General features: G+C 45.7%; 1 protein-coding gene across 2 annotated transcripts; it reads right to left on the bottom strand.

Moving 5' to 3' along the window:
- Positions 1-3,469: 3,469 nt before the first annotated feature.
- LOC134626615 (MBT domain-containing protein 1-like) lies at positions 3,470-16,585 on the bottom strand. Of its 2 annotated transcripts, XM_063472583.1 has the most exons (18): positions 16,466-16,585; positions 15,227-15,470; positions 15,010-15,143; positions 14,818-14,929; positions 14,242-14,321; positions 13,658-13,775; positions 13,306-13,440; positions 13,042-13,130; positions 12,863-12,961; positions 12,351-12,486; positions 12,188-12,243; positions 11,388-11,492; positions 11,161-11,308; positions 10,039-10,121; positions 9,016-9,253; positions 8,870-8,941; positions 8,219-8,407; positions 3,470-7,815 (listed from the first exon to the last, which is right to left on the bottom strand). In XM_063472583.1, the coding sequence occupies exons 1-18, from the start codon at positions 16,484-16,486 to the stop codon at positions 7,709-7,711; spliced, it is 2,166 nt and encodes a 721-aa protein (XP_063328653.1). In that variant the 5' UTR covers positions 16,487-16,585; the 3' UTR covers positions 3,470-7,708. The 2 variants fall into 2 exon arrangements, with proteins under 2 accessions (XP_063328653.1, XP_063328654.1); XM_063472584.1 differs by lacking the exon at positions 8,219-8,407.
- Between the last annotated feature and the right edge of the window lie 3,328 nt (positions 16,586-19,913).

Below are 19,913 nucleotides of genomic sequence, written 5' to 3'. Positions count from 1 at the left end.
ATGTAGCACTTATCAATAAAGTGTCATGTTAACAACAGTCTGGATGTTTCTGTGTTTCTCTGGGTAAACGCGGTTACTACTGTTATCACCAGCAGCAGCAACCAAATCCCTCCGCCTCTGAAAATAGTGCCCATCAAATCCACTGTCTCACCGTGTTCATGTGATAAAAGGCAGGATGCTGCATCAGGTCGGCTCAGGTGCTGATTATTGTTATTAAGATTGACTAAACAGATGTTTTTGTGGTTTCGAGCAGCGATGGCGGCCTGGCTCAAAACCTTTGATGAGCCTTCCTGATGTTTTGGTTTTTACACAAAATATAATACAGAATATACACAAAAACGTCTTAAACTGAACCAAATGAGATATTCAGGACGCGGCTGATGGGCATCGTTACTGCTGCCAGATCCTCATGAGTGTAAGAAGCCAACCTTCAGCAACTCGTATGACGAGTAAATAACCATTTGATGCCACTGTCAGCAGCAGCGTGCAGGTATATCTTTCATTTAGTTTATTGATATTTAAAGTTGTGATTTTGAGTCAGGTTGGTACAGGTGCTGTTGGGTTAGTTCTTAGTGGCACCTGTGACAGGAAAGGAGCGGCTCGTGGCCGTAAATACATCCCTCCGTCTGTGCTCTTACCTTATTAATTTCACTTCCTGATTCTCTTCTTGAGACGGCGGTCCCTGCAGCACCAACAGTACTGAAGTTCACGCTGCAGCAGCTCGACAGCGAGCATATCGTTAATTTGACACGTTTTGCTGCATTTATTTTTAGTTTCTTTCTTTTTCTGTCTGGCTTTTTGCCACTTCTTTACACAACTGCTCTACAAGGTGAGGAGGCCAGCTTGTAGTATGGGAGGCCAGGTGGCATTACGATATTTGATTGGGCAACAGTGTCAGTAATGACAATGAACGAATGGGCTGCTGCCAGTGCTTGTAGGGCTGGTGTGCAGCAGCCTTTCAATTGACCCATCGGGGAAATGCCCGGCACGCCGGATTGGCAGTCCAGCCCTGCACTCGTCTGTTCAGAAGTGGCCAGCTGGCATTGAGTTAGCTGTGCATCTATCAGATACCCTGTCTGTAGCTATGAACCTCAAACTCATTCTGGTGTTTCTCTAGCTTTTATTTAAAGTTCTTCATCATTTTTCAAATGATGGATCTGACTTAGATCCATTAACACAGGCCTAAAACCAGCTGGGGATTCCCCAGCCGACTGGTTACTGCAGGTTGCTTGGTTTTGTTGGGTTGCAAAGAGGTATGCAGCGGTGCACCAAAAACCTCTGTGACTGTACAAGCAAAAGCACATAGTATTTCTGTTGGGGACTATTTTCAGCAGCAGTTTGAGACTGGTTTGAGTCATTACAAGGGAAATTAAAAAAACAAAACAAACTGTGGTCTGTGCTGATACACTGTATAAGTAAAGTGCAATCTGATTAGCTTGAGTCATCAACACCAAACAGCTGGTAGCCAAAACACCAAGTATGACCTCTACTCGACTTCAGAGGGCGGAGGCATAAATCCACACGTTCATGGCTGAGCATGAGTAATGCGATGCTGATGATGAATGAGAGAACTCAAACAGACCCATCAGCTGAATCCTACCCTCCTCAGCAGCTGACCCGACATCAGATAAACTGTCGGACCTCAAAACTGCTGAGTACAGTCCAACGGGCCGGACCCAGGAGGGAAACCCATCAGGCTGAAACTCAGATCCAGAGTGTCTGCTGATGACCTGACACTTGTTCCTTTTTACAGAACTGAGACGCAAAGACAGAAACAGACCTGTAACGCTTCCAGCTCAGTTAATTATGTGGACTTGCTGATGTTAACATCTTCCTCTCCAAGTATGCAGTCCAGTCCAGAGCTTTTACAGATTTAAGGTGTAAACTGCCAATCAAAGGGTCAACAGTTCACCAAGATCCAATATCAAAGTCCTGATTTGGGCCAAAAAAACCTTCAACACACATGTGAAGGATCCACGACAGACCCGACCACCCGTTCATGCTTTTCAGCATCTGCATTATTACGGTTGTAATAACGGTCACGGCTGCAGCTTTTCAGCTCACAGCTCACTCTCCGACAACAACGACAACAATCAGTCAGGACCTAGTTCAGATCATAAGCTGACGAGGTGTGATTGCAGATGCCGCTCAGGTGCGTCCGCCTCCCCTGCAGCAGGACCGCAGACCACGCTCCGCACAACACAGCTCAGGTTATTCAGCCTAACGGAAATGGGCTTATGATGTGAAAGTGACTCACAAAATTTGTGCCAAATTTTCCCCCCCAAGGCCTCACAACCTTTAACCATTACAGTCCGGAGTTGATCCAAACCTATATTTTAATATTTTGAGTTCAAAGACCTCAGAGTTGGAGGTCTCGACTGTCGTTCTGGCCATTCTGGAGATCACTGCCATTCTGAGGTTCCTGATATGGACTGCTTCACGTCCATGAATGTCACAAACCGGACTGAAGAGAAAAGGCAAACTTGGTGATGTCCAACAACCATGAAGACATGCTTGACTTTGTGCCATGAACTGGCCTGAAGCAATGGTAGTCTGCAGCTTCATGCTGAAAAGTTTCCACCTGCCAGTCCATGTCCATTCTCACCTGTAGTCCGGAGATCTGGGTATTGGCATGACTAAAGTTGCAAATACAAGTGGATGAAATTAGCCTCCTTTGAAGGTTGGCCGAGGTCGGAGAAGAAGGAAGACAGCCGAGTTGGTTCTGGCATCAGGTGAAGATGGCTCCTGTCTGCCTCTCTTTGGAGTTTCTCAACCCATCTAGAAGGACAAGCAGACGACCCAGTACCTATTGGAGAGAATATATCTCATGTGGTTTGGGGAAAGCCTCAGGATCCTCCAGGAGAAACTGGAAAATGCTGCTGGGTAAAAGATCTGGATTACCATCGTAACCTGCTGCCATCTCACCCTAACCATGTACGTGGAGGATAATGGAGGATAGATGTTTGTTCTAATGTCACACAAACCTCTGACGCTAGTATATCTCAAATTTTGTACCTTTCACAATTCAGTCTTGGAATTTTGTCTGATCCAAATTTGGACATTATTTTGAACAGTGCATGTTAACAAATGTCTGTCCCAGTCTAGTTTTGACCCATAATCTGTCTCGAACTGGACGTTAGCTCTTTGACTCCGATATTTTTGAATCCCAGTGTTTACCGAAACCTTTCAAACATCAAACTCACGATTTCAGTGAATCTGATCTTAGAATCCAATTAAATTCCTAATTTACACCAAGTTCTACTTTATATGATCGCAGTCCCAGCACTTCAAGTTAATTTAGTAACCTGACTGATATTTAAAAATTTGACATTTTATTTTTCACAAAAAGCATTTTACCAACACACACACGCGCACACACACGCGCACACACACACGCACAATAATGTTATAAAAACTGAATATTTTAGTTTTTCCATAACATTTTATTGCATAAAAATGTAAAGTCAGTCATTTCTTTTACACCTACATGTGATCATTTCTTCACAATCATGCTGTCAAAAATTGCACAATGTATTAGAAAAAAGCTTCATGAAATATAACATCAGGTTATACCTACACTTCTGTTCTCAAAGACAGTTAAAGTACATATATATATATATATTTAGATATTTATATCCATCTAGATATATTTTTAAACATTTGTATGTTTTAATAAGAGCTCAGTAAAAGTTATGTTCACGGCACGAATGTGTGGACAACATGGACAGAAGTTTGGGACAAACCTTTTTTCATCAGTTTGCACACACAAAAAAATATTTGTGATTTCTTCTTTTTTAGTTCACATTTAAATAAATCTGTAACAAGAAGAACACAAGGCTGATCTCTATAATTTCACATTAGTTTGTACTTCAGGCACTAAACCTGAGCACTGCTGTGGTTGCTGATTACGAGCCTGTAATCTCAGGAAAATGGGACTAAGAATATTCTTGGGAATTACATTTTCAGTTTTTTCTTTTTTTCAGAAATGCAAATAATCCCCCTCCCAAACCTGGATAAGATGATATCATATGCTGTCTAATTACGCTGGCCTGTTAGCACACGGAGTCAGAACGCCAAACGCGCCCTGGTCCCGCCTTCGTAAACACGTCGTCTCAAAGCATAAACTCTTTAACCACAAACAACTTTGATTAAATTCAGTTTCGGACTATGAATTGATTTTGGACCAGATTGCACAGTTTTAACTGCAGAACTTGAAATTATAATTTTGTGGCTGACAATGCCCCCCCCCCGCCCCCCGAGTTGTAATTTAATCCTCTCTTTTAGAAATCTGCTCAAATTTATATATACTTGGAACACAAATTCATAAAGTGCAATCTCACAGCACAAGGATGATTATTTTCCAGGGTTGTACGCAGATCCTGTCCTGCTGTCTTAAATTTGAAAAACAAATATTGGTCTCCCAATTTGTGTGACTTAAAATTCAAGTCAAAATTGTGCAGCCATAGACATCCACATGTTCCAGTGTGGGTTCAAGTCTCAAACTTTACAGCCAATCCAATCGTGCAGCTGTTCCGTTTCCCTCTCGGTTTGGAGGACTTCCACTCGTATCCATTCACCTACAGAACTGCAGCTTATGGGCTATTGCAGTCCTGAAGCCACTTTGAAACTGGTTGAAATGTTTGACCCGTCGGCTCAGACCCTGAAACCAAACTCTGTAGCACTGCACCTGATCTTCAGTTTTGGTGCTTATTTCACGCAGACTCCATTGATTCATTTCTGAATTTTTGCAGCCAATCAGGTTTGAGTTGAGCACTAATTTATACCCACAGAAAGACCAAATTAATTCCTATAACAGCCACACACCCAGTCCAGCCTTCGGATTCTGTAGTTCAGATTCCACCTGATCTTCCTGAGATAACAAACATCTTTAAAAAGCAACCACTGTCAGCATCAGCCTCCCAACGTTCAAATCATCTTTAGGTCCCAATTCTCAGTCTAAGAAACGGCTTCAAATCCCACAGTTTCCACAATAATAAACCACAATCTCTCCTCCCACTGGGATAATCACACATGACAATATCACAAACTGGCGTGGAAGACCGGCGACCCACTTCACTTTTACCTCTGAATACAAAACCTAGTACAAACACGACTTGTTCACCAGACTCAGTTTGTCAAAATCAATCTATAAAAACATTATCAAACGTGTCACCTATAGATAGCACCATCATACACATAGAACACTGTAATACTAGATTCACACATATGAAAAGACGAACACGAGCACACGGACAGCAGTGCGAGCAGAGTTTAGAAACAGGTTCAGTGTGCAGACGCAGGCTCACAGTTTAGCTTCGAGTCTAAAAGACCGCTCGACCCTCAACGATGGATCTGTGAGACGACTGCAACACAGATCGAACAGCTCACACAAAACAACACAAATATAAATGTAGACACACAAATTATCAAAGTAAACGGTTTCATTTTTAGTTTTTTTAAATGTAGTACGTTAAAACTGTGTCTATGAAGTGAAATTATTACATATTAAGGCAAAATTAAGAAACTAAAGTTTGAGTTTATGTTGTGAGCTAATATTGAGTAACTGGTTTTGTCTTACTGGGGTAACGCCGGGAGAGTTATACTTTTAATATATCATAATATTATGAAATCCGATACACTGAAGAGCTGAAGTACATCATGACGAAAAAACTAAACTAAGAAAATATTTTGTCAAAATATTTTACAAATTATTTTTAAATCAAAATCTTTGAAAGTGAAAGTGAGAAACTTCAAAATGCAAAAATATTCAAGCCTCTCTTAAAGAAGCCGATTAAAAATCATCAGTCAGTTCTTCGCTGGTGCTGAAGCTCAATTTGACAAAAATTTACTTACAAGAAAAATTCTGAGAGTTCAAACTGACGAGAGTCAAGTTTGTGTGATCAGGGTTAAAAAACAGGAAGAGAGAAATCCAACACGGAGCTGCTGATACTTCGACATATGAAGTCAAAATTATGAGACGGTAAATTTGGTGACGCATTAAAAAAAAATAAATAATTAAAAAATATAAAAACATAAAAAAAACTTTCTGTGGGAAATCATAAGAGTGTAACATTAAAGAGCAAACGTTTAACACTGAAAGGTAAAATAAAGTAACTATCAGTAATGTAGCATACTCGCATACTAAACAAGTCACGATTACATTAATATGAGTTTTTTCCCATTATTGTTTTTGCCAGAAATTTGTTTCCATAGTTTAGAAAATCCGTAAAGTTTAGTTCTTGTGTTTAAGCAGACGTTACACACGTTTGTAGTTTCAGCTCTTTAACATCTGTGTGTTTGTGCAGCTGCAGAAATATGCATTCAGCTTATTTCTGCAGCTGCAGCTTATTTCTGCAGCTGCAGAAATAAGCAGTTGTAAACGTACACTTTAGTGCCTGCAGAGTAAAAAACACAGATAAAGGAACATCTGGACATTTTTAGACACCTGTTAGCTTAAAAGCTACTTCAGGCCGTCCCCCTTACTCAGAGCGTCCCTCCACGCTCGATTTGATCAATTCTGCTTTTTTCTTTAAGTACTATGATCGTTTTCTATTACATATAGATTTTAAAATAAATCAAATATACTCATTTTACAATTTTAAATATATTTTCTTAACCCAAAAATCTTTTAATTTTATTTATACTTTTCTGAGGTATCCGTACTGCATAACGACGATGTACTTTTGTAGCTTTTTAGCTGCTGATGTGATAAAGAAAGTACTTCTGATGAAGACATCAGTGTGTGTACAACAGTGCCTTTGGGCAAGGCTGTAAACAATCAGTTTTTTTCTACGTTTGGATCTGTGTGATGTCACAGAGAGGGGGCAGCCAATCACAAGAACGTCGTGTCAAAAGGGGGTGGGGCTAAAACAGCTTGTATCAGAGAGAGGAGATGGTGCATAAGATAAAGAAGAGTTATTATGAACTCTGAATCATGCAAAGCTAACATAACAGAGTCCCACCATAACAACATGGTGATGGAAATAAACAGAGCAGTAATGAATCCAGGACCGAGCGTTCCTGCAGGCTGCTACATTTTCCACTAACGTGACGCTGGCTTGTGCTAACTCTGCAGTCTGGGTCGTGTGGATTCAGGGAAACGAGGACGCACAGGCTGAAACAAACCCCCACGATCCTTTGAAGCTGTGGCTGTGATTCGACGTTTAGCCGTCTCGATGAAACTCAAACACATTTTAAAATCATCAAAACAAAGAAAGCTTTGAGAAAAGGTCACGTTTGGCTGATTTTAATCCTTCCAGCAGCTCGTTGGATTGTCTGATCTGCTTCAGCGTCTATCGTGACCTATGCTCCGTTTTACTATAAAAATAAATGCCGTAAACCTGTGGGCGGAGCTTCAAGAAGTGATCTTTTTTCCTTCTTCACGTGGCATCCTCGTTAATCCAGCCGCTCACACTGAAACAGTGTTTTTATGACTACATCAACAGTTTTAACGTTAGAACACGAACAACTACAAACAGTGGAGATCTCGGCGTTGGAAAAATTGTCATATAAAAGCTGTTTCTGTTTTAACTGCCCTGCGGCGTCTTCTTCTCTAGCAGGGTTCAATTTTCAGATGGCAGTACACCAAACACAGTTAAAGAACACAGAGTCCTTTAAATGAAAGGTTAGGAGGAGCGGTCCAATGTTGGAGGTTATCAGTAGATGATTTCACATATTTGTGGGAGGGGAAGAGAAGGATGGAAGAGGCCTACTGCTGGTCCCGGCTGCTGAGGAAGTCTGCGGAGGATCTGTGTGTTTCTGTTTCAGTCCTGTGAGAAGATAACTCGGGCCCTCTGGCGTTCTCCTCTCTGACTCCTGCAGAAACACAGACGATGCAGCACTGAGGCCATCACCACATTAAAGAGCATCACGGAGGCGACACGGCGAATGAGAGAAAACAGCTTTTTGCCTAAAGTGGACGTCAGACTGCGAGGATGCACCAAAACAACATCTTCCTCAACACGTGCATGCAAACCTCAATGAACCGAAGCGACGTTGTAAAGACGAGCGTGCTCCACGCCGATGTGGCCGACCGCAGCGACACACGGCTCGTTGCTGCCGCTGGCTGAGGCTTCGGGTTTAGTTTGGGCTGAATGTTTGACGACGCGTCACACACACCGTGCTGCTCATCTGACGCTGTGTTTCAATCGTTTCAGTTTTTATGACGCCCAGATTTGTAAAAACCACAGAAATGAAAGAAGGCTGCACGAGTGCATACCTGCCCCCCCCTCGGTGCGGGGGCTGCTCTCCGGGTCGGCAGAGGGCGGCTGGGCCGCGGAGGCCGGAGGAGGGGGTGACGGGTAATCGGGTGGAGTCTCGTTCTCGTCTCCCGATAGGTTCCTGGGGACACCTGTTACCATGGTGCCGGAGAGGCTGACGGGTCGCTTAGCGATGGGCAGCTTCCTCTCTGGGAGACCAAACAGGTTTTGTTAAAGAGACAGTACAACAATCACGTGCTCATGCAGCTCCTGATTCTCCTCCTGTTCGGTCCTTTCATCGTTTCATTTTAGTTTCTCCTCTTTCTGTCGTGACTGAAATGAAAATTGGTTTTTGGTCTGTTTTCATCTTTTTTTGTCTCTATTTAAGTCACATCAGCATAAGTTTTGTTTTTGTTGGTCTGTGATAGTTTGGGTCTGTGGCTGCAGCTGCTCAGCGTTTCTCCTGTTACCAACATTGTTAGAAGAATGTAACGATGTAAATGTGTTAATGGCCGATACCAGCCTGGCGCACTGGTCTGAAGAACGTCTCTAATGTAAGAACGCTACAGGGAGGCGGAGCATCGTTTATTACTAAGCAGCAGTTTAACACGCAGCGTCCTGAAGGCTGAGCCGCGGCACGTTTGTTACGATTTAAAGAGACGCCGCCTCACTTTTCTTTTGTCCTTTGTACTGCTGAGACTTCTTCCTCTGTTTGGATGCTGCTGACTGCAGGTCTCTGGAGCCTGAAACAAACAAAAACACACCACAGTTTACCCGTCCTTGTCACCACGGAAACTACAGATCAGGTGGGATTTACCTGCGTTAACAGCCGGAGGCTGCAGCTGGTACCCGGTCAGCTGACACCAGCCCACCGGATACAGGTCGGGCGACTCGCAGTCCACCCACTGGTCGTACTCGTCTTCCCAGCCGTCGAAGTGTATCCGTAGCAACCGGTGGACGATGCGCGTGACGGTGGCGACGCAGACGAGCCGTGGCTCCATGAGGTCGACGGCCTCCAGCTTCATACCGGGGCGGAACCCGTGGTTGGGGATGTCCTGATGGAGGACACGGACATGACGCCGGCGTTAACACGTGGGCGTTTTTTGTTTCTAGTGGCCGTTTCGGTTCGTTTGCCAAGAAAAAAAAAACTAAAAAGGCAAAATTCAAACTTTCACTCGGTTTCCTCCACACAAACAAACCCTGCAATCCTAAAATACTCAGAAATATAAATGTTAGATATGCAAAGTCTTCATGCAGAAAGTATTAAATTACCAAACTGCTTTTTATTCAAACTGTTTATAATTCTGCGCATCAGCAACATGAAAACGTCTGTTTGCTGTGAGTCAAAGTTATAAATGACAGTCTGTGTAAGAAGCACAAACTTTACATTTATGATGCTTTACAGCAGTGAGACCTGAGTGGACACAAACGTCTAACAATGAGCTCATATCAGTGTCAGACTTGCTGCAGACGGTGTTTTTGGGACTTTCACAGATTTGTGGCTGTTTTCATTCATATAACAATAAACGCATCAGACATGCAACCTGGTGCATGTTCTGTTTCTGGACCTCCAATTATTTCTTTAATGATATTTTTGGTTAATTTACATTCCATATATTTAACTAAGAGTCACCTCTAACCGCTGAGCCAAAAAACACTTCATGAGCTCTGGACTGAGCCGTACAGCGGCTGAAGGCTGCTACTCACATCGTCCTGGGAGTCTTTCTAATAATTTTAGTTCAACATGTCTCCTCTATGTTTCTACATCTACACTCCCAGAGCTGCTCAGACTGCAATAAGTTGATGAATCACTGGAGTTGATTTCATGTTTGAGCCTCACCCTGTTGAACAGATTCACCGGTGCAGCCACAGACTTGCTCTCCTTCAGATATTCAAACCATCTGAAGGGCAGACTGGAGTAACCTGGACACACAAAGACAGGATCAGTTTGATCACAGTGCACACTACAGGGCAGTTTCAACAAAACATTATGACCACAGGTCCATGAAAGCTGCGATGCTTTGAGAATGGAGTGAACTCCCCAAAGAACAGAACACGTTTTCAAATGTTTCCTGAGACATAAATATGGACAAAAACAACAACACGGTTCTGAATAATGTTCCTCATAGTGAAACCTCATCATCTACAGAACATCCATCCATCCATCTTCTTCCGCTTATCCGGGGCCGGGTCGCGGGGGCAGCAGCCTAAGCAGAGAAGCCCAGACCTCCCTCTCCCCAGCCACCTCCTCCAGCTTATCCGGGGGAACACCAAGGCGTTCCCAGGCCAGCTGAGAGATATAATCTCTCCAGCGTGTCCTGGGTCTGTCCCGGGGTCTCCTCCCAGTGGGACATGCCCGGAACACCTCACCCAGGAGGCGCCCAGGAGGCATCCTTGTCAGATGCCCGAACCACCTCAGCTGGCTCCTTTCGATGTGGAGCAGCAGCGGCTCTACTCTGAGCCCCTCCCGGATGGCCGAACTTCTCACCCTATCTCTAAGGGAGAGGCCAGCCACCCTTCAGAGCAAGCTCATTTCTGCCGCTTGTATTCGCGATCTCATTCTTTCGGTCACTACCCACAGCTCCTGACCATAGGTGAGGGTAGGGACGTAGATTGACCAGTAAATTGAGAGCTTCACTTTTACACTCAGCTCTCTCTTCATCACAACAGACCGGTGCAGCGTCCGCATCACTGCGGCCGCAGCACCAATCCGTCTGTCGATCTCCGGCTCCCTTCTCCCATCACTCGTGAACAAGACCCCGAGATACTTGAACTCCTCCACTTGGGGCAGGAACTCATCCCTGACCCGGAGTGGGCACTCCACCCTTCACAACATCATATCATTAAAAGGGAGAATCTGGAGGGATCTGTGTGCAGGGACGAGGCTGAAAATGAGGCTGGGGCAGCGTTAAAGCTGTTTCTCCCACAGCTGTGTGCTGCTGCCTTTCAAAGGCACTCCTACCTCTAGGCGGCGTCAGCTCGATGTTGTTAATCTCACAGAAGCCAGCGGGGAAGATGGAGGGAGACGTGGAGTGATAGCAGAACCAGTCCGAGCCATCGGCCGCCTCCGAGCCGTCTATGCCGATCATCAGGTACCCGTCTGCCAGGACCTGAGGAGGAGGCGACAGGTTAGATGGAGCCGGAGGTCGGAGCAGCCGGTTTTAGAGTGAGCGCTCAGCTCGCTATTACCTTCCTCACTGTGGCCACGCAGATCGCAGACAGATTCAGAGGGTCAATGGCCTCCAGCTTCATCCCATCTTCGAACCAGTGGCCGCTCTGATCCACTTCCTTCACCTTCAGGAAAAACAGGATAAATCTCATTCCTGTTGTAACCTCCAAGCTTCAGGACAATCATTCATCTGTGGTTCTCTTCCACAGCGTCTTTGTCCCGTCGCCCTCCCCTCAACCCAACAGGTCACCGGAGACGGACGCGCCCCCCCCCCCCCCCCCCCCCCCCCCCCCACGAGCCTGGTTCCTCCTTCCTTTTAAAAGGGAGTTTTTCCTTCCCACTGTCGCCACCGCGCTCGCTCATGTGACGCTATCTTATTGTGGTTTTTCCTCTTCTCTCTGTGTTACTGAGCAGCTTCAGGCGACTGTTGTTCTTATTTGGTGCTAAATAAATAAAACTGAATTTAAATTGAATACATCATTAGCATCATTATTACTTAGATAACCATGACTGTTAGTGAAACATCACTGTGTCACACAGTTATCATTGTAGCAAATATGCTGACTGGGTGTGACTCATGGAATCGCCAACAGTGGACGAAAACCCTTCAAGAAATATTTCGAATGAAATAAAAGACCTTCTGACTTATAATTAGAAACATGTTAAAATTAAAGCCTACATAAATGCAAAATTGATATAAATTGATTTTATGTCCATGAGGAGCCAAACTCTACAGGTGGGACCAGATTACAATCAGGTAACTCAGGTGTAAGCAGATGCAGTAAAGGCAAAGCCAGAGACGACATCGGGTGAAGCTCACTTTGGCAAACAGCTGTCCGGGTGCATCCATCTGACCGTCCAATTTCTTCGACACATCTGGGAACAATCACACAGTACATGTTCTTCATCCTCATGTTACACGCTGGCTTAAATTCACTGTTTTCTACATGGAGTCTGGCCTGGGATCGAATCACCTGACCCACCGGATCGTTTGAAGCGGTGTCCAATGGATCGAGACCATCCGATGCTGTGGATCAGAGGACTGTACATGTGACACCAGAAGTCGTCGGTCCCATCGTCGCACTCCTCGTACACGAGCCGGAGACGACCGCCGATCACCTGCCACGACACAAACGTCAGGATAACATTCACGCAAATAATACTAATAAACTGGATAAGCAGAAGAGAACGGATGCATAGATCAACAGCTGTATCAGAGGCGGTGGGTGGAGTACCTCAGGGCTCCGTCATTGGTCTACTGATTTATTCCTTTAAATGTTTTTTTTTTTGAGAAACTACACAAATGTACGATTAAAATGTGCTGCTGAGCTGATGATACTGTCTGAGCCTCTGGTCCTGATCCTGCAGCTTTGAGTGTTTCCAGTTAATTTGACATAAAAAGTTCTTTAAAACACACAAATACTCATAAAAAAACGACTTTGGCAAAGTGACATTTAATCTGCTGCCCAGAGATGCTTAGTTTACTGTGACTCACCTGTTCCACCAGAGCCACTCGAGTCCGGCACAGGTGAGTCTTATCCACCACCTCCACCCTCATCTGTTTCTTGAAGGGGAACTGCATGCTCTCCTGCACCTGAACAGACACCTGAGTTTAAACTCAGTTTCAGGACGAAGGTTATTTAAAAAATGGATTACGTGTGTTTTCTACGTCACCTTGGAGGCGAAGTCTGGCGGCAGAGTTTTGGAGCCCGTGAGTCTCTTGATCAGGAACGTTTTCCAGTTGGAGAAGCGGTGCAGGATGGCTGAGAACACACACACACACACACACACACACACACACACACACACACACACACAGAGATATATAAGTTTACAGCCTAAAAAAAAGTCTATTTGTTCCTGTGAACCTGATTACTCAGGACTGTGAAACTGATCTGAGGTCTGAGAACAAATCTGCAGACAGGAAGTGACCCTTACACTGAGGGGGAACCAGAGGTTTCCCTCCAGCAGCACACCAGCCCACCGGGTGGATGTCCGGCACGCACAGATTCAACCAGAAGTCTCGCGTAGAGTCGCAGTCGAAACCCTCGTATCTCAGCAAAGCCTTAAAACCTGCACGTGCACACGCACACACACGCACACACACACACGCACAAATTAGTTTCATCACGCAGATGGTTCAAACTCTGCAGGAGCCCAACAAATATTTCCATCTCATCTGAACAAAATGCAGACTCAACATTTACGTTAAATTAAGGTCAATTTAATGTTATGTTAGAATGTGTGTGTGTGTGTGTGTGTGTGTGTGTGTGTGTGTGTGTGTGTGTACCAGCCAGTTTGATGATGCCAGCGATCCAGTAAACCTTCATGGGCAGCCCGCTGTCAGTGTTCGGCACCTCGACCCGGATGCCTTCGCTGATGCCTCCCCACGACTTTCCCATCGGGACCTAACAAACACACAAAAATAAAATTAATGAAACATCCGACCACACACACGGCTCCAGATTCTTATTCCCGAGGTCTGAGATCGACCCCGAGTGAGACACACGTCCTGTTTTACAGCTCAAACAAATTCACACAACAGACTCTGAAGTAAGCAGCGGTGAGGTCGTCTGAGCTGGTTTCCTGTCTGTCGATTCAAAGATAAGACGCACAACATCATCTGCATACGTGACACGCTGCACTAGAGCCCTGGTGATCCAAGCGTGAATCAGTGAAAACTGTGCAGGGTTAAAGCTGCAATGTTTGACCTTTGACCTCGTGTTTGAATCTGTAGTCAGGGGGAGGAGCTTCTTTCTGATGATTAACGCAGTGAACTCAAACTAAAAGATCGTTTCATCGCGCGAGTATCGACTGAACACTGTTCACAGGGAGCTTCATCGTAACGGTGAGAAGGACTCTGCTTGTACCCACATGTTTGAAACAGCTGACCGGCGCTCCCATTACATCTCCGTCTCCAAGGTAACGACCCCAGTCGAACAACTCCATGGACACTGTGAAGAAAACAGAAGGCGTGATGTGCAAAGAGAAACCTGACAGGTTCATCAAGAAGTGCTCAGTGGCACAACGGCAGGAAAGATTCAATCCTCTGAGAAAAAAAGAGCAGAGTTCAACCGATGTACGATTTAAAAATCAGCTCATATTTATTACTTTTTGAAAAGGCCGACCGCTTCGTTCTTATTTCCTGTCGTACGTGTTAAACACGAGCTCGGTGCGTGTGCACTCATGCCCCATCACACGCGCCGAACCCTCATGTTGAAACTGTTTTTTTCTCATCACAGATCAGTATGATGTCACATGGAGCAGACAGAAGCCCCGCCCACCTGCTCTTGAAATACTTTGCAGCCAATCAAAAGAAAGTTATTTTAAAGGGGGAGGGACTAGAAGAGGAGCCACACCTACAATCTGACTGTGTTTGTGTTTAACACGTAACCAATGAGAAAGTCGATTTCAGTCCCAGCGTGGACGTGTCGGTGCTGCTGAACTCACCGCTCTTCTTGACCCCGCCCTGCTGGTTGGCCTGCTGCTGAGCGTAGGCGGCGAGTTTGGTCATCAGAGGCTGCTTCTGCAGAACCTTGGCTTTCTTGGTAGGAGGCTTTCCCTGACAAACACAGACACACGGAGCCCGTCACACCTAACATAAAAAAAGTTCAAGGCAAAGTGTTCCTACACCCGCGTTACCTGCAGTCTGGCGAGGATGCTGGCCTTCTTGGAGTTGGATGAGTAGCTCCTGGAGCACGAGACGCTGCAGAAACGTTTGGTTTTGCTGTAGAAGGCATCTCTGACGCCGACCATGCCGCACATCTCACAGGTCGCTGAGGAGAGCAGAGAGAGAGCAACTGAGGACGCAGATTGACCGACTCAGAAAACCAGGTCCTGATTCTAGACGTAAACTGACCCATGCCGGCCTTCCCGTCGGGGTACGTGTACACCTGCCCGTTGGTCTTGATGAGCGTCAGTGAAGAGGAGGAGGGGTTTAGCTGAGTGACCCCTCCTCCTCCTCCTAACTCTTCGTCCTCGCTGTCCTCGGGACTGGAGGCGCCGCTCCCCCCGCTGGACTCGGTGCTGCAGCTGCTCCGGTCCTCATCCAGACCGTCCAGCATTCCGAACGAGTCCCGCCGCTTCCGGGACTGACGCTCCACCTGAGGATGGAGGAGAGTCTAAAGTCACAAAGACCCCCAAAAAGCCATTTACCCCATTAAAACTGTATTTAATCCACAGAAACACAATCGTAACCACAAATATTTTATTAAATGTTCTCAGGTTGCAACAACAAAGATCTGTGAAGGTCATGAATATTGTTCCTTCTCTGTTCCATCCTCTGACCTCTACCCATCATCACGTCGCAGCAGTGGGTTTGGAGCTCCTGCAGCGCTGCAGCACAGAGAGGCTGACTGACAGCACAAAGACAGAGAAGCCACAACACCGGGTCACCTCCAGGATTCCCCTCACTTCCGCTCACTCTGAGCGCCGACAGCGGGGTTAAACCTGTGCACCCCCCCCGCCCCCTCTGCCGCTGCCAGCATTAAATTCGGCGGCATTAAATTTGTGCAGCACCGCAGTCTGTTCCTGGAAAAGCCGTTTTTCTGTGCTGATCCACGGTGACGCTCCGCGCTCTGAATGTACGAGTATGTAGCGGGAAAAAGCAAAACGATAAACACGTTTACTTTTTATTTAATTACAACGTGTTTACCGGAATACATGCATGCCGAATTAAAAAACATGTTGTCAGGTTTATGAAACTTTTTATAGACAACATCCAGTCCAATGTTTGTCTTTGGAAACAAGCAGCAAAACTAATACCGAAGGACTTTCAAAGGAGATCTGACACGAGATTTTGTCCATAACAAGTAAAGTGAATATAAATCTACGTTTTGGCCGGTTACATAACTACTCCAGTCTTTATATAGATACAGAATTAAACTCTGAGTTGACCTTGTTACCAACTGATGAATTTTAACTTGCATTCGAACACGTGTTTCTGTCAATGAACAAAAGTATCTTAAATTGAACGATTTCTCAATGGAGTTTTGCTTTAACACTCAGTCCGCGCTCGCTTTTAAGCAGTCCCTAAAGCAAGCATTAAAAATGAAGGAAGACCCGCTTCCGGGCGGCTCGGGGGAGCCCCGGGACTCACCAGGTCTCTGGGGTTTTCCATCAGGTGGGGTCGTGAAAGGAGGACGCTCTCTGACAGCAGAACCCGCAGGAACAATCATTAAAGACCAGCGGCAGACATGTCAACAAAACAACAACTGCTTCGCTGCGCAGGCGCTCGACAGGCTGACGCTGACGCTGATTGGCTGAGGCTCCTGCTTCGTGTATTCTAATAAGAAATGATGAGTCCTCCAGGGACCCCTGCTGGTTAGACGGTGAAGCGCCAATAATGAGATAAATACGAACAGGTAAAATAAACAAAGTGTAGAAATAAACGGAACAAACAGCGTTCCGGTGGCCAGTACCGTCTGACCTGATCTTTAATTCATTGCAAAACTAAAATCAGTTCTGTGTGCAACTAATTTCACAGCGAACTTCTGGGCTGTGTCATAAACTTCGTGTCCACCTCTTACATCCATCCATTTAGTATCAGCTACAGCTCTGGGTGGTGTGGAGAAGCAGTCTGAGCCGTTCCAAGCATGTCCCGGTTCTCCTCCCACATGGATATGGAACGGCTCACATAGAGGAGGTATGCAGTCGGCATCCTGGCCAGCTGCTGAACCTCCTCGGCTGGTGCCGTTTACAGCTCTCTCTTTTTAAATGACATTTTTCCCAGAGATTAGTTTGCAGGCCTGTGAACCAGGCTGTGTGTATATTCAGGATGTTAGACTTGATGAAATGCTCTGTGGTTCCAGGTGGTGTCGTATTCAGGCTTCTGAAACAGGTTGTTGTGTTCTTTAAGATCAGAAAACCTTTGTTTGAGTAGAGGAGCAGGAATTTCCTGTATGTGGGTCAAACTGTGCATAAAAGGAAAGGCTAAGTACTTCCTGTCTAACATTTATGATATTTAGACAGGAGCAGACTGGGATCAAACCACTAATCTTCCAGTTAGCAGGTGACCTGAGCTACAGCCACCCCATAAGGCAGCTGTGCATGACATGCATGTTACATTAAACTGTGTTGTTACATGTTACATAAAACTGAGTCCCAGCAACGAATGAAAAGAAGCCCCACCCATCAGCTGCTTAAAGCATCTGTTTGGTGAATAGAGGACAGTATCAGATAAAGAAGGATTATTTTGAACTGTGTGTCATGCAAAGCTGCTCTGGCAGAGTCAGGGATCTGACCTGATAATATTTTATTGACTGACTCTGCTTATTGATCTGTTATTGATTCCTCATCCAGTTTAGCGTGAGGAAACAAGCACACGCAGTGCAGTCCAAACACACTGTTGCCTGATGTCAGGTGTAGCTTCACTAATGGAACATCTTACATGGAGAACTGCACAGATGAGCAGTTCTGTGGTTCACATACACTGAGCATCAGATACACGCCTGGAGGTGTTGGAAATAATAATGTTTATTTATGAAGCGCCGGTGACACAGCGCTCTATAAAGGTATTAAAGCACACCTGACTCCAATAACACCCCAAACCCAGAAACATTACCCACATGTATGTCTGAACAGATATGTTTTCAGCTGTTGTTTAAAGGATGTCCCAGAGTCATGAGGGCAGAGGTAAGCTGTTCCAGACTGTTGGCTCCCCTTTAGTTTTCTGACGGGTACATGGGAACCTCTATCTGTGGAATAGAGTAGGGGTGGAGTAGATTGTTGGTGTAACTGTTGGCCTCACCTTTAAAAGCTGTGAGGGTGATATATCTATACTATATGATATATATATATAATAGTCATTTCATCTTCCTTCATGAGGTATGTGTGTGCTTCTGTCTGCCATGACCCTGCAGTCAGAGCGCTGCTGGTGCCGACAGAGGAAGTGATAAGCTCAGACAGAACCACTCAGACGGAAAATCGGGAGTGGGTTTGTGATTCCCTCTGATCAGAGTCTAACGGACAAATACGTTCGCTTTAAAAAAGAAAGGCTGAACTGCAGCTGTTGCCCTGTAAGCGTGAGGAGGATGGAGGAGTTGTACAGCGATATCCACAGGCAAGAATCACAACCCCAGTCGAACAACTCCATAGATACTGTGAAGAAAACAGAAGGCGTCATGTGCAAGAGAAACCCGACACGTTCATCAAGAACTGCTCAGTGGCTCAAAGGCATTTCCACATTTCCTGTGTCCTGTAATCTCAGTCTTTCACTGAGTGTGATCCTGTGATTGGGCATCATGGAGTGGGTGAGAGGTCCAGCATTGTACAGCATCTGTAGTTTCCCTGTTTTTGGGGTAGAACAGGTCACCTACTCATCAGAAGGAAGTCTGCATGCCAAATATCCTCAGGCAAGATATTAACCCCAATTATGAGTGTGTATGAATAGACAGAAAGCACATACCTAAAAAAGCAAAGTGTTTGTGTGCTTTCTACACCAGGTTTGAGACGGACAACATCATCCATAAGGAGTCCTCACTCAAACCTGGCAGCTCTGCACTCACCTTAAGGACTGAGGACATGGTGAGAGCTCTCAGGAGGACCAGGGAGAGGAGCTCACCCGGCCCTGACAACATCAGCAGTCGAGTTCTGAGGCACTGTGCGGGGCAACTAGGAAGTGTGTTCGGACTCTATTTCAACACTCAATCGACAGTCACACCGTCCCCCAGCTGTGGAAACACTCCACAGTCATCCCCAAAAGAAACAACCCAAAGTCTCTGAATGATCTTCGTCCTGTGGCCCTCACCTCCCTGGTGATGAAGGCCATGGAGAAGATCATAAAAGAGCACATCGTAAGAGCAACTGATGGACCCGCTCCAGTTTGCTTACCGTGCACGCAGAGGTGTCGATGATGCAAAAATCTTCATCTTGGACTCCATCCACAAACATCTGGAGCTCCCTGACTCCTCCGCCAGACTTCTGTTTGCTGATTTCTCATCAGCGTTCAACACTCTGCAGCCTCACATCCTGGCCACTAAACTTTCCACCCGATTTCACCTGATGATCAGCTGATCCTGTGGATATTGGACTTTTTGACCAACAGGACTCAGAAAGTTCGGGTCAACAACTCTCTTTCTTCTCTCCGTTCCACCTCCACTGGCTCCCCCCAGGGCTGTGTGCTCTCCCCCCTGCTCTTCATCCTCTACACCGATGACTGCAGATCCACACAGCCCAACTGTCACCTGGTGAAATATGCTGACGACACAGTTCTCCTGTCACTGCTGTCAGGCCCCTCACAGCACCACGGGCCCACTCTGCAGGAGTTTGTAGAGTGGTGTGACAGCTCCAAACTTGAACTGAACGTGAGCAAAACCAAAGAGATGGTGGTGACCTTCTCCAGTAGGCAGAGGGATCCGGCTGCTTCAGTCACCACCACCATCCACGAGAAGCCAGTGGAGGTAGTTGAGGAGCACAAATACCTGGGAACCATCTTTGACAACCTCCTGAAATTCTCTGCAACACAGAGGAGATTCTCAGGAGGTGCCACCAACGGCTATACCTCCTTAGGAAACTCAACTCCTTTGGAGTCAGCACACCCATCATGA

This window comes from Pelmatolapia mariae, linkage group LG4 (assembly GCF_036321145.2).
Source record: "Pelmatolapia mariae isolate MD_Pm_ZW linkage group LG4, Pm_UMD_F_2, whole genome shotgun sequence".
Classification (NCBI taxonomy): Eukaryota; Metazoa; Chordata; class Actinopteri; order Cichliformes; family Cichlidae; genus Pelmatolapia; species Pelmatolapia mariae.
The sequence above is the reverse complement of the archived record's forward strand: the minus strand, read 5'-3'. Positions and strand labels throughout refer to the sequence as shown.